A 15,289-nucleotide genomic window follows, 5' to 3' on the forward strand; every position below is an offset into this window, starting at 1 on the left:
CGAAACGTCAACACCAATCTAGTGAGCCTTTGCCTTATTGCCTCCAATACAAATATTTCCTTCCTAAAAAATTAAGACCAAAACTGCACACACTCCAGATATGGCCTCATCAAAGCTCTATACAATTATAACATGGCTTTCTTATTCTTGTACTCCATTTCCCTTGGAGTAAAGGTCAACATTCCATTTGCCTCCCTAATTGCCTGCTGGCTAACTTTCTGTGTTCCTTACATGATTACACCAAAGCTTCTCTCAACATCAACATTTAGAAGTTTCATGCCTTTTAAAAATATTCTATTTTTCTATTACTACCAAAGTGCATAACTTCTCACATCCTCAAATTATACTCCATCTGCCATCATTTAAGCTGTCTACATCTCTGCAGCCTCTTTCTGTCCTTCTGATAGTTTATTCCCACCTAGCTTTGTACCATTAGCAAACTTGGATACAAATATTTGTTTGGTAGTACAGAACTTGAGGATTGCTGAAAAAAATTCATTTTGTCAAAGCTTTTCGTCTTGCACTCATCAGGACAATCACAATAATACCAAGGTCAGGGTAAGCAATACTAAATGAGATGGATCGCAGAATCACAGAATTGTTACAGTGTAGAAGGAGGCCATTCAGCCCATCGTGTCTGCATCACTCTCTGAGCATTTTAACTTAGTGTCAATCTCCTACTTTTCCCCATAACCCTGCACATTGTTTCTATTTAAACAATCATCCAATGCCCTGTTGAATGCCTCAGTTGAACCTGCCTCCACCACACTTCCAAGCAGTGCATTCCAAACCCTAACTACTCACTGTGTGAAAAAGTTTCTTTTCACCTCACATTTGCTTCTTTTGCAAAACACTTTAAAACTCTGCCCTCTGGTTCTTGATCTGTTTACAAGCAGGAACAGTTTCTCCCTATCCACTCTGTCCAGACCTCTTATGGTTTTGAAAACTTCTATCAAGCCTCCTCTTAGCTTTCTCCTCGCCAAAGGAAAACAGTCCCAACTTCTCCAATCTTTCCTCATAACTGAAGTGTCTCATCCCTGGAACCATTCTCATAAACCTCTTCTGCACTCTCTCCAAAGCATTCACATCCTTCCTAACGTGTGGCACCAATGACTGTACAGAATGCTCCAGCTGAGGTCTAACCAGTGTCTTATACAGGTTCATCATAACTTCTCTGCTTTTGTACTCTATGCCCCTATTAATGAAGCCTAGAATACTGTATGCTTTAGAAACCGCTCTCTCTACCTGTTCTGCCACCTTTAGTGACTTATGTACATATACACCCAGGTCTCTCTGCTCCTGCACACTCTTTAGAATAGTGTCCTTTATTTTATACTGTCTCTCCATGTTCTTTGTACCAAAGTGTATCACCTCACACTTCTCTGTATTGAATTTCATTTGCCACCTATCTGCCCACTCCACCAATGTCCTTTTGCAGTTCTACACTGTCCTCATCAAAGCTTACAATTCTCCCAAGTTTTGTGTCATCCGCAAACTTTGAAATTGTCCCTCGCACACCAAAATCTAGATCATTTATATATATCAGGAAAAGCAAGGGTCCCAATACCGACCCCCTGGGGAACTCCATTACAAACCTTTTTCCAGCCCGAAAAATACCCACTAACCATTACTCTGTTTTCTATCCCTCAGCCAATTTTGGAGAGTGCTGATTGGCAAGTGGACTGATTGGTAGAGAATGCATCAGTTAATGGTGACTGACAGTTAACTGCCAAACATTGTTTGAAATTTAAACCAGGCAGCTTGACTCTGATTGATCAAGGCATTGCCCTGAAGAATTAACCAGCAAATGGCTATCACTTATTTTGTTTAGCTGAAGCAGGCACAATGTATATACTTCGACAAAATGTATTTTTTCAGCAAAATTTGGATACATTGATCACACTCTTTTTTTCTAAGTTATTAAGATAGATTGCAAGTAGCTGAGGCCCCAGCACTGATCCTTGCAGCATTCCACTAGTTACACCCTACCAACTTCAAAATGCCCAATTCTCTGCTTACTGTCCATTAAGCAATCTTCCATCCATGCTAATAGATTACCCCCAACTCCATGAGCCCTTATCTTGCCTATTAGCCTTTGTGTGGCACCTTATTGAATGCCTTTTGGAAATCCAAGTATATTACATCTACTGGCTTTCCTTTATCTACCCTACTAGCTACATGTTCAAAAATCTCTTAATACGTTTGTCAAACATGATCTACTTTTTGTATTTTGAAGATAATGTTGACTCTGTCTCATCATACTATAATTTTCTACGTACATTTTTAAGACTTCCTTAATAATAGATTCCAGCATTTTCCTGATGAATAATTATTTTTATTCATTCATTGGATTTCAGCATCGCTGGCAAAGCATTAATTGCTCATCCCTAATTATCCTTGAGAAGGTGATAGCGTAACACCTCCTTGACCACTGGAGTTCATGTGGAATAAGTACACCCACAGTGCTATTAGGGAGAGTGATATGGCACAGCTGATGGTAAATGCTGAGCTGCTCAAATCCCAAAGGGAAACTTGAAACAACTGCCACAACTGTTTTATAAATTTCAAGATGCATGCCTTGAATTCAGTAGTAATAAGACCACTGAATCTTATAGGTTTCTTTCAAAACTAAATTAAACCTTTATTAATGGAAGAAATGATTTTAAGCACACAATAGATTTACAAATTACTACTATGATAACTTCTAAATCCCCTAGTTAATCTAACTCCCAGTTGCACTTTCATTAAGGCAACACCTTAAAAAGATCCAGGCAAAGAAACACGATACCCTGAACAATCCAATTCAAAGTGAGTTTTCTTAACTTCAGTTCTTTGTAGACAGCAGCTTAAAGGCTTAGATGCTAGAGGCTTTTTCACACTTGTCTTAGATCTTGGAATGCCTGCCCTTACACATAGCCTTCTCTCCTTTATACATATTTTCCCCTTTGAAGGCAAATTCCCATTGTTTCACTATGTCTTTGGACTTAACATCTCCAAAAATAAAAAATCTATCATAGTACCAATTTTACCAGTAATCTTTGGGAAAGATTATTGTTACTCTGCACTGTTTCTTAACTTCTCCTGGCTAGGTGAAACATTTCACCCCTCCTTTGAATTCAAACTAATCTGGTTTATTTAAAAATTCAAGTGTTCCCTTTACACCTATGTTTACCTACTTAAAATTTCAAACCTAGCTTATCTTGTTACACCAAAGCCTTCAGACCAGCTGTCTTTAATTCAATTAAGTCCCACACACACACACATATGAACATACATGGACCCATAAACACAGACCCCACTATTACTCCACCATAAATTCCAATAACATTATGAAAATTATTATATCTTCCTGATAGAGGGAGTTCCAGGATATTGATCTAGTGATAGTGAAAGAGCAGCATTATAAATCCAAGGGAGGATGGTGTGTGACTTGACAGGGAGCTTGCAGATAGTGGCGTTCCCATGCACTGGTGGTGGAGAGAGTGAATGTTTAAATGATGGATGGGGTGCCAATCAAACAGGCTGCTTTGTCCTGAATGGTATTAAGTTTCAAGTGTTGTTGGGGCTGCACTCATCCAGGCAAGTGAAGAGTAGTTGATCACATTTTCACTTGTGTCTTGTAGATGGTAGATAGATGGTTGGGAGTCAGGAGGTGAGTTATTCTCTGCAGAATTCCCAGCCTCTGACCTGCTTTTGTAGCCACGGTATTTATATGGCTGGTCTAATTAAATGCTGGTCAATGGTAATTCCCAGGATATTGATGGTGGGAATTCAGCAATGATAATGCTATTTGATCATCAAGGGAAGATGGTTAGATCCTTTCTTGTTGGAAATGGTCATTGCCTGGTCCTGGTATGGTGCAAATGTTACTTGCCACTTACCAACCCAAGCCCGAATGTTGCCCAGGCCTTGCTGCATATAGACACAACCACTTCAGTACCTGAAGAGTCATGGATGGTACTGACCACTTTGCAATCATCAACAAATATCCCATCTTCTGACCTTATGTTAGAGGGAAAGTAATCAATGAAGCATCTGAAGATTGTTGGACTAGAACACTACCCTGAAGAACTCCTACAGCTTTGTCCTGGGCTTGAGATGATTGTCATCCAACACACCAACCATCTTCCTTTGTGCTAGCTATGACTCTAAGCAGTGGAGAGTTTTTCTCCATAATTCCCATTGAATTAAATTTTGCAAGAGCTTCTTGATGCCACATGTTTAAATGCCATCTTGATGTCAAGGGAAATCACTCTCGCCTCACTTCTAGAATTCAGCTCTTTTGTTCATGTTTGGATCAAGGCTGTAATGAAGTAGGAAGCGAGTGGCCTTGTCAGAACCCAAACTGAGCATCTGTGATGGGGTTGTTGCTGAGTAAGTGCCACATGATAGCACTGTTGACAACACCTTTCATTACTTTGCTGATGATTGAGAGCAGACTGATGGGGCAGTAGTAAAATGGATTGGATTTGTCCTGCTTTTTGTAGACAGGACATACCTGGGCATTTTTCTACAATGTCAGGTAGGTGCCAGTGTTATAGATGTACTGGAATAGCTTGGCCAAGTGTGGGGCTAATTCTGGAACACAAGTTTTCAGTACTACAGCTGGAATGTTGTCAAGGCCCATAGCCTTTGCTAATCCAGTGCCTTCAGCCATTTTGTGATATCATGTGCAATGAATCAAATTGACTGGAAGCTGGTATTTATGATGGTGGGGGCCCCTGGAGGAGGCCGAGATAGAACATTCACTTGGCACTTCTGGTTGAAGGTGGTTGCAAATGCTTCAGCCTTGTCTTTTGCACTCACAGGCAGGGGTCTCCCATCATTGAGGATGGGGATTTTATTTTTAGAAAATTGTTACTTTTATTCTATATCATTCACCAGTAAATCAAAACATTTAACATGCTTTTCCTGGGTAGCATTGTCAGAGTCACGTCACATATAGCCAAGGAACCCAGACTTGATCCCTTCACAGCACTGTCCTGTGCACTGTCTGTTGATTTGAAATGTAAGTAGCACTGGATGGCTGCGATTCAAATTCTCTCCTCAGACTGCAGTCCTCATTTTAGGGAAATAGGTCTTTGGGCTGCATAGTCTTTATGTTTTTCCTAGAATTTTTTTCCTTTGTGAACTTTGTTGTGTTGCCATATATACTGTTTTCTTATCCTTTTCCATTATTCCCAAGATTCTGGGTCCAGTCCATCCAGACTCTTTGTGGGTCCAAGCTTCAGCGTAAACAACCACTCAGGGTATTCGGTATCTGGCCGCAGTTCTGGGTCTTTGCCTTGCTTGTACATATTAACTCCCACAGTGTGCGTGGTCAGAATGACAGGATCCTTACAAACTTCTGGACCTTGCAGAGCCTCTTTGATTCCCATCTTACCTTTCCCTTTGACAGTGGCTTTCTTGGCGTATCCGTTGGCAGCAACACTGCGGACTCAGCCACACTGCAGCAATGCGCCCCTCGCCGATTGACAGCCCAGCAACCAGCCGCTCTGAGCAGCCATCACTCCTCCCGTCTGGAGCATCTTCCAGTTAATTGTTTAATTGTTCACCACCATTCATGACTGGGTGTTACAGTCCAGTGTTTTCACCTGTGTTGCACACCATTTTAACAGAAAACCAGTAAGCAGTAACCAAGGAAATAAAGCCCTTAATGATCAAAAAACACTCCTACATTCTTCTTTTTGCCTGGTGTCCTATTTTATCCTGAGATGAAATTCCAACCAGATACCTGCTCTATCACCAAGACCCTCTACTTCCACCTTCGTAACATTGCCTATCTCTGCCCATGTCTCACCTCATCTGCTGCTGAAACCCTCATTCATGCCTTTGTTACCTCTAGACTTAACTATTCAAATGTGTTCCTGGTTAACTTTCTATCTTCCACCCTTCATAAACTTGACTCATCCAAAACTCTATTGCCCATAATCTAACTCACACTAAATTCTTTTCACTCATCACACTTGTGCTCGTTGAACTACATCTGCTCCCAATCTGGCAACAGCTCAGTTTTAAAATTTTCACCCATATCTTCAAATGGCCTCAACCCTCCCTGTCCTTGTAATTTCCTCCAGATCTTATAACGCTTGAAGATCTCTGCACTCCCCTAATTCTGGCCTCTCGTGCATATCTGATTTTAATTGCTGTACTATTGGCAACCAATCCACCAGCTGCCTGGGCACTAAGCTAATCAGGCTCTCCTTCAAAACACTCCTTAAAACCCACCTCTTTGTCTATCCTAATATCTCCTCATGTTGCTTAGTGCAAAACTTTCATAATGCTCTTTGGGATTTACTATGTTAAATTGTTGTTACCATTTTATCAACAAGAGCACAGAATTGTGAAAGTATACTGCATACACTGTATAAAAGACATTGAGATCACATGTCCAATGGTGTCTTAAACCCAATTTTTATTTATTAATCAGCAGTTTTATTAGCTATCCCTAAATTCCCAGTTAATCTGCAGTAGTTGAAATCAGTACTTTTACATTTCTACAGCTCAGACTACAGAAGGTCAGTGTGTAACAAAATCATGCATTTACATTATTAGAATATGCTTTTCGATGCCAGAATCATAGGATTCCATTGTTGGCAAGAGTGGGTATTTTTTACAATGTAAATCCAGGAGCCAGCCTGCAGGCTTGGATCTCAAGCATTGAGAATTACAGCAAATAAGGTCATGCAATGAATAGGAATAAAAAAATAAGGGCTCTTTATCTGAATGCATATAATAAGAAAGGTGAACTAACAGAACAAGTAGACAGAGGTGAATGGGGGGTCAATAGGTATTTGAGTACTAAGGTAATGAAAACAATGGGGATGGAGGAAGATGGAGTTGAGGTAGAAGATCAGCCATGATCTTGTTAAATGGTGGAGCAGGCTCGAGGGGCCAAATGGTCCATTCCAGCTCCTATTTCTTATATTGTTAGGTAACTCCAACAGGGCATGTTCTGGCAAAGGGAAAATAGAATCAATCCATATTCTGGACGGAGAGCAGCAGCAGGTCTGGCATACCCATGAAAGTCAACATTTTCAACAATCATTCTGATTAAGCCAAGCTATGACTTGCAAATGCTAGACAAAAGCTTAGAAGCTTCAATAAGACCTGTTGTGTCTGATAATTTTATGTGTAATTCCAAATTTTGGTGAAAGAGAAAGACTGCAAAGTTTTGCACTAAATGATAGTAATTAAATGTCAAGTACATTTACTTGTACCAGTACTGCATGCAAGGCCTTTTCTACTAAATGTATATTCCAATGTGATGCATTAAAATTAGTACGTTGGGCTAAAATGGTTTCACTATAGCCATACCTGTGGATAATTAGTGATTTCTATTGGACAACAATGTGCTAGTGGTAGGGGTGCTACAGTTAACTTTGACTACCATGGTTTAGGGAAGAAAAAAAATGGTCAGGGTGCCCACCCCAAATCATTCCCTGAACACCTCCACCTAGATTGTCAATGAAAATAGTAATTAGCAAATGTCCCAAATGTCCCAACACCGATCCCTGTGGGACAACACGCCAAGAAAGTCTATTAACAACTACTTTCTGCCTTCAGGGATTCAACAAGTTCTTGAACAACTGTAGCAAATTACATTAATTCCATAGATAAAAACAAAATACTGTGGATGCTGGAAATCTGGAATAAAAACAGAAAATGCTGGAAAAACTCAGCAGGTCTGGCAGCATCTTTGGAGAGAGAAAGAGTTAACATTTTGAGTTTGTATGACTTCTTCAGACCTAAAGAGAAGTAGAAATGTGATGGATTTTATACAGTTTAAGAGGGGGTGGAGCAGGTGGAACAAAATAGGTCAGGGATAGGTGGGAGCTCAGGAGAGACTGACAAATATGTCATGGACAAAAGGGGTGTTAATGGTAGTGTTAAAGACTAAAGAGGGTGCTGATAGTGGCATAAAGGTAAGATAGCACAATGTGTTAATAGCACAACAAGGCAAGTACAACATAGAAATTGGTGACAGGTGGCCCTGTGGGAGTGGGGTTGGGGAGTTAGGGAAAAACAATAAAAAGGATTTTAAAAATAAATAAAAATTAAAATTAAAAAATTGGATTAAAAATGGGGTAAAGATGGAGGAGAGAGTTCATGGTTGAAGTTGTTGAGCTCAATGTTAAGTCTGGAAGGCTGTAAAGTGCCTAATTGGAAGATGAAATGCTGATCCTTCAGTTTGCGTTGGGATTCACGGGAACATTGCAGCAGGCCAAGGACGGACTTGTGGGCATGAGAGCAAGGCGGTGTGTTGAAATGACAAACAACAGGAAGGTTTGGGTCATGCTTGTGGACTGATCGAAGGTGTTCCGCAAAGTGGTCACCCATTCTGCGTTTAGTCTCCCCAATGCAGAGGAGACCGCATTGTGAACAGTGAATACAGTAGACCAAATTGAAGGAAGTGCAAGTGAAGTGCTGCTTCACCTGAAAGGAGTGTTTGGGGCCTTGGATGAGGGGCAGATGTTGCACCTCCTGCGATTGCATGGGAAGGTGCCATGGGAGGGGGATGAGGAGTTGGGGTGGGGTTTTTATCTTGTCTATTTCTTAGGTGGCAACTTATTAAAGTCATTCTGAAAGCTTAAGTGGACAATAGCCTCATCTGCTAACCTGTTGAGTTCCTCAAAAAAAAATCCGATCAGGTTGGCTAGACACGACCTTCTTTTCTGGAAACCATGTTTAGTGTCCCTGATAAGAGCCTTCCCTACCTTAGTGGACATATATTACATTCCTGAGGATTTCCTATTACCGAGGTTCAGCTAATGAGCCCATAACGAACAGGCTCTCCCTCATATAAGCTGCTAAAGCTACAGCACAGCAGCAAACAAAGCTGCTTTAGATATCTTCTTGTTAAATTGTGAAGCGTAGGTCCAAGTTCTGCTCTGAGCTTCTCCCGTTGCCTGGTTACCGACCGTTTCCGGTCTTTGTAAATTAACTTCCGGTTAGCAACTGGTGGTTGGTTTCTAGGCAGCTTCGTTTCCAACAGTTTCACATTCTCCTTGTTTTAAAGCTTTCGCGCGTAAGTTGCTGATTATTTTTATTTTTAACTTCCCAGAGGCTTCCGCTTTAATGTTTTAATGATGGTGTTGCTTCTCTGCAGAGTTGGGTTCGCCTCCGTTCACGGAGGCCTGAAGCGCGCAGCAGGACGCCTGTTCTGATTTATTAACGTCATCGCCGCCGAGGAGCAGCGGCCCCGGCTGCCCGCCTTTTGCAGGTGTCCAGAGGCCCGAGTAATCTATTCGACGGCCTGATTCAAGTCCTCAAAGCTGCAGCTCTTCTGGCCCACGCCTTTCCAGCCAAAAATTCCCGAGCTTCCCCGTCCCCCCGGCCGGATAGCCAATTTTAACCAGGCTTCTCGTTGACCCACAAAGGGGAGAAGTGGAATTCTTAAATGTTCACTATTGAGGCAAACTAACGATCAGTCATTTGACAATCGCCCCAGTTAAGTTAAGGGTATTTTTAAGGGAGTATTTTTCTACTGTTCACTCTTTCAGCGATTGCGTCCTTTTGTGATATACCTAGGAGCAGGAGTAGGCCATTCGGCACCCCCCCAGCCTGTTCTGCCATTCAATATGATCATGATCATGGCTGATCTGTTTCTGACCTCAACTCCACATTCTCGCCTATCCCCGGTAACTTTTGATACCCTTGTTAGTCAAGAATCTATCTACATCTGCCTTGAAAATATTAAATGACCCTGCCTCCAGCGTTTTCTGCGGAAGAGAGTTCCAAAGACTCACGACCCTCTTGAGAGAAAAAGAAGTCTCCTCATCTCCTTAAATGGGAGACCCCTTATTTTTAAACTGTGTCCCCTAGTTCTAGTCTCTCCCGCAAGGGGAAGCATCACGTTATGCTGCTATCACCTGTAGAATATTTTTAAGTTGTACATAAATTGGCTCTGAAGCTTTTCATCAGATTGACATGAATCAATTACGTTTAAATTAATCACTATTTCAGTATGAACAAGAAACTTGACTTTTGGTGTCAATTTAAAAATTGCAGGAAAGTCAGTAATACTATGTAAAATAACAGTGGTGTGCTATTACAAGGACCTTAAACAGTCAGAAGAGCAGCTCATGTATGGTTTAAAATCATCATTGTGTGTAATGTCAAAATAAAAATACCTGGAAAAACTCAGGAGGTCTGACAGCATCTGTAGAGAGGAACACAGTTAATGTTTCGAGTCCGTATGACTCTTCAACAGAACTAAGGCAAAATAGAAGAGAGGTGAAATATAAGCTGGTTTAAGGGGGGGGTGGGACAAGTAGAGCTGGATAGAGGCCCACCCCACCCCCACTAGGGCTATCTGTACCTTGCTCGTCCTGCTTTCTACCCTTAACGTCACCTATTAGCACATTTCTTAGCTAATATCACCACTGTCAACACCTCTTTGTCCTTTTGACTATGACATCTTTTGGCAATCTCCACCTATCACTGGCCCTCTATCCAGCTCTACTTGTCCCACCCCCCCCTTAAACCAGCTTATATTTCACCTCTCTTCTATTTTTCCTTAGTTCTATTGAAGAGTCATACGGACTTGAAACATTAACTGTGTTCCTCTCCGCAGATGCTGTCGGACCTGCTGAGTTTTTCCAGGTATTTTTATTTTTGTTTTGGATTTCCAGCATCCGCAGTTTTTTGCTTTTATCACTGTGTGTAATGTCGTTGGGACTTTGCAGGAAAAGGAGATGATGGATCGTGTTGGATGGTGTCCTGAGCAGACACAGTCATTTGGCAAAATGCTTCATTGCTGGAACTTTCAAACAAGCACCAAAATGTAGCTACGCTGGTGGTGAGAAGGGCCCTCCCTGTTAGATCTTTCATGCACTTCTGGCATCTCAGCACCACTGAATGCTGTCTTTAGGTGGCTGCGGCAGGAAGATATCTTTGAAGATCTCCTGTGCGTTTGCAAAGAACCTCTAGAAAGAGATGCAGTGGTTTTGTTGAGTTTCGCCCTGAACTTCTCAGTTGTACAGGATTCTGATGTACAGACTCTTCTCAGGGACATACACCGAAACAAACATCAACTGCTCATGAAAGGCCATCAACTTGGTGAAAGACACTTATTGGCCTTCCAGCGCAAGGAGCTATGCTCAACCGGGTGTTGCAGACTAGCACGTTCTAAGGTCCAGGACTACGTGTTGGGGGATGGACTAAAATGTAGAGCCGACATTATAAAGGCTTATTCGGGGAAGTCTACAGTTTAGGGTTGCCTAGCCATTGGACAAATCCTCGGACTGTATGTATCAGGGCATGTTTACTGTAATTGCAATCTGCATCAGAGTGAAGCACTCAAAATGCCATGTACTGAATTTAACCTATACCTTTATAAATTTTATGAATGTGTATTTTTTTAGGGGAAAAATTGCATCAAAATAGATATCTTCCACCTTGAAACACACTTGTGTGCATTTTGCATAGCACATAATAAACATTAGAGATACTAAATGTGAAGGAAGTTTACACAAATTAGACAAAGATACACTTTTTTAATTCATCCTGGGGTTGTAGTTGTCGCTAGCTAGGCCAGCATTTATTGCCCATCTGTAATTGCCCTTGAGAAGGTGGCAGTGAGCAGCCTTCTTGAACCGTTGCAATCCATGTGGTGTAGGTACACCCAAAGTACTGTTAGGGAGGGAGTTCCAGGATTTTGACTCAGCGAGAGTGAAGGAATAGCGATCTATTTCCAAGTTAGGATGGCGAGTGGTTGGAGGGGAACTTCCGGGTGGTGGTGTACCTATGTGTCTGCTGCCCTTGTCCTGCTAGATGGTAGCAGTTGTGGGGATTGGAAGGTGCTGTCTAAGGAGCCTTGATGAGCTACATATTGATTCCCTCAGACTGAATCGACTGAACTCTTGAGCTTCAAACTGGTTAAAGATGATAAAATTTGCAGTGCAGAAGTAAGCAGTAACACTTCTGCCAGTGGTAATTCATTACAGCTTTCAATTGTAAACTCAATTTTCCTCTAAGCTTTTATCTTAATTTTCAATTACTTATCTGCTTCCATTTTAAATGATATGATAAAGCCATCTGAATAAATTTTAATAAATCTTCTAACATTTCCTTTGTTGTTCCGTTGGTTATTTCAAAGTTTATGGTGCCTTGTTACAAATTCCCAATTGATGGAAACAAGGTTTAATTCTTTACCTTTTGAAACCTTTGCAATTGACTTTCAATATTTTAATGGAGCAAAGCACCATATTTTTCTTCATAATTTCTTGGTGTTATGCCAGCTAATTGCCATATCTCAAAATATTTTCCTATAATAGGGTACCCAAACAGTACACATTCCCCAACTGTGAGCCAATTAGTGCCTGATATAAATTCAATATCACTTCCTTGCTTTTATATTCAGTGTGTATAAAACCCAGAATCCTGTTTCCTTTCCTGCATGCATGTGTACATGTAGAAATCTATGTATAACACCCTTCAGTCTGTCTTCCTCCTTTCTCTTTGGGTATATTTCTTTCTACTATTTCTACCCTGAAGTATGCTATTTACATTCCAATACATTTAACAACTCCTGTTATCCATTTGTTCACTAGCTGACTTAAATCCTAAAATGTCTTGCATTCTTTCTCACAGTTTGCCACGTTATATGAAGTTTTCTAAAAGCCATTTTGAAATCAGAAAATGAAGTACCGTGTGCAGATTACATGGCTTTGTTTTCTTTCAGAAATAAAACACTAAAATGAGCGAACAGATCAAGTTCATTGTAGAGCAGCTCAATAAGGAACCCTTCAAGAAGACTTTCAACCTAATCACCTTCGACTCTTTGGAGCCACTACAGTTGCTGCAGGTGCTTAATGAGGTTTTGGCTGAGATTGATCCAAAGGTATGTAATGTGCTGCTTCTGTATCTAATCCGAGTGCTTTAATTCTTAAATGTCTAGTTTATTTGTATGAAATTATTGTGAATCTAGAATCTAGAATGGTACAACACAGAAGAGGACCATTTGGCCCATTTTGCCTGTGCCAGCTCTTGGTAGAGTTACCTAATTAATCTCACTCACCTCTTTCCCTATAGACCACTAAATTTTGATTGCTAATATTGAATCTACCTCCAGCACACTTTCAAGCTGTGCATTTCGAATCACAACAATGCATTATGTAAAAATAATGTTTCCCCAAGTTGCCTTGGTGGTTCTTTTGCCAAGTACCTTAAATCTGTATCCTGTGGTTACTAACCCTACCGTCACTGGAAATAGTTTCTGCTGTTTACTCTTATCAAAATCATTCATGACTTTGAACACCTTTTTGAAAACTCCTCTATTTTTCTCTGCTCCAAGGAGAACAGCTCCTGCTTCTTCAGTCTCTGCATAATCTAAGACCTTATCCCTGGCATCATTATACTAAATCTCTTCTGCACCTTCTCCAAGGCCATGATATACTTCTTAAAGTGCATTGTCCAGAACTGAACACAATACTCCAGTGTTTTATAAAGGTTTAGCATTACTTCCTTGCTTTTGTACTCTCTTTCTGTACTAATAAAACCTATAACCTTTTTTTTAAACAGCCTTCTTAACTTGTCCTGCCACCTTCAAAGATTTGTGCTCATGCAGGCACAGGTGTCTCTGATCTTGCATCCCCTTTAGAATTGTACTGTTGTCCTGGCAGATGGGTGGAGCTTAGTGAGATTCTTTTGTTTTGAGTTATATCTGTGAATTCAGTTAGGGCATAGCTAGCAGACAAGACTGGTTAATGTTTGAAAAGCAACTAAGAGACTTTGTCAGTTTTGGATTTATGTAGCTTGTAGCTCCTTGGAAATTGAGAAAGCCAGACCTACACCTGAAGTAGGGTAAATGCTAGATGCTAGTCGTCTCGATTTCTCTGCTCCTCTCATCCACTCTAACTTGTCTCTCTCTGAACTTGCTGCACTCCCTTCTCTCAGGTCCAACCCTGACAATGTCATCAAACCTGCTGACAAGGGTGGTGCTGTTGTTGTCTGGCGCACTGACCTCTACCTTGCAGAGGCTGCGCGTCAACTCGCAGACACTTCCTCCTACCTCCCCCTGGACCATGACCCCACCACTGAACATCAAGCCATTGTTTCCAGGACTGTTGCTGACCTCATCTCTTCTGGAGATCTTCCTTCCACAGCTTCCAACCTCACAGTCTCCCTACCTCGGATGGCCTGCTTCTACCTCCTACCCAAAACCCACAAACAGGACTGTCCTGGCAGACCGATCGTGTCAGCCTGTTCCTGCCTCACGGAACTCATTTCTTGCTATCTTGACTCCATTCTCTCTCCCTTTGTCCAGTCCCTTCCCACCTACATCCGTGATTCCTCTGACACCCTACATCATATCAACAATTTCCAGTTCCTTGGCCCCAGCCACCGCCTCCTCTTCACCATGGACATCCAATCCCTCTACACCTCCATCCTCCACTGGGATGGTCTAATGGCTCTCCGCTTCTTCCTTGAACAGAGGCCCGAACAATCCCCATCCACCACTACTCTCCTCTGTCTGGCTGAACTTGTTCTCTCACTGAACAATTTCTCCTTAAATTCCTCTCATTTCCTCCAAATAAAAGGTGTGGCTATGGGTACCCGCATGGGCCCCAGTTATGCCTGTCTCTTTATGGAGTATGTGGAACATTCCTTGTTGCAGTCCTACTCCGGCCCTCTCCCACAACTCTTTCTCCGGTACATCGATGATTGCTTCGGTGCTGCTTCATGTTCTCGTCTGGACCTGGAAAAATTTATTAATTTTGCTTCCAATCTCCACCCCTCCATCATTTTCACATGGTCCATCTCTGACATCTCCCTTCCCTTCCTTGACCTCTCTGTCTCAATTTCTGGTGATAGACTGTCCACCAATATTCATTACAAGCCTACCAACTCCCACAGCTACCTCGACTACAGCTCCTCACACCCCGCTTCCTGTAAGGACTCCATCCCATTCTCTCAGTTCCTTCGCCTCCGTCGCATCTGTTCTGATGATGCCACTTTCAAAAACAGTTCCTCTGACATGTCTTCCTTCTTCCTTAACCGAGGTTTTCCACCCACGATGGTTGACAGGGCCCTCAACCATGTCCGGCCCATCTCCCACGCATCCGCCCTCACACCTTCCTCTCCCTCCCAGAACCATAATAAGGTCCCCCTTGTCTTCATTTATCACCCCACCAGCCTCCGCATTCTAAGGATCACCCTCCGCCATTTCCGCCAACTCCAGCATGATGCCACCACCAAACACATCTTCCCTTCACACCCCCGGCGGCATTCTGCAGGGATCGTTCGCTTCGGGACACCCTGGTCCACTCCTCCATCACCTGCTACA

At 41.9% G+C, this 15,289-nt stretch overlaps 1 protein-coding gene across 3 annotated transcripts in view; it reads left to right on the forward strand.

Moving 5' to 3' along the window:
• Positions 1 to 8,937: 8,937 nt before the first annotated feature.
• ift81 (intraflagellar transport 81 homolog) overlaps positions 8,938 to 15,289 on the forward strand; it is a 109,058-nt gene continuing 102,706 nt past the window's right edge. For 2 of the 3 annotated variants that reach the window (XR_013578200.1, XM_078554159.1), the window contains exons 1-2: positions 8,938 to 9,026; positions 12,686 to 12,844. Coding sequence is in view for 2 of the 3 variants with exons in the window: in XM_078554159.1 (XP_078410285.1) it covers positions 12,701 to 12,844 (144 nt within the window). In the remaining variant the exon portion in view is untranslated. Of the gene's footprint in view, positions 9,029 to 12,685; positions 12,845 to 15,289 lie in introns of all 3 variants that reach the window. The other variant, XM_078554158.1, reaches the window with a different exon arrangement.

Source organism: Cetorhinus maximus, chromosome 12 (genome assembly GCF_964194155.1).
Source record: "Cetorhinus maximus chromosome 12, sCetMax3.hap1.1, whole genome shotgun sequence".
Classification (NCBI taxonomy): Eukaryota; Metazoa; Chordata; class Chondrichthyes; order Lamniformes; family Cetorhinidae; genus Cetorhinus; species Cetorhinus maximus.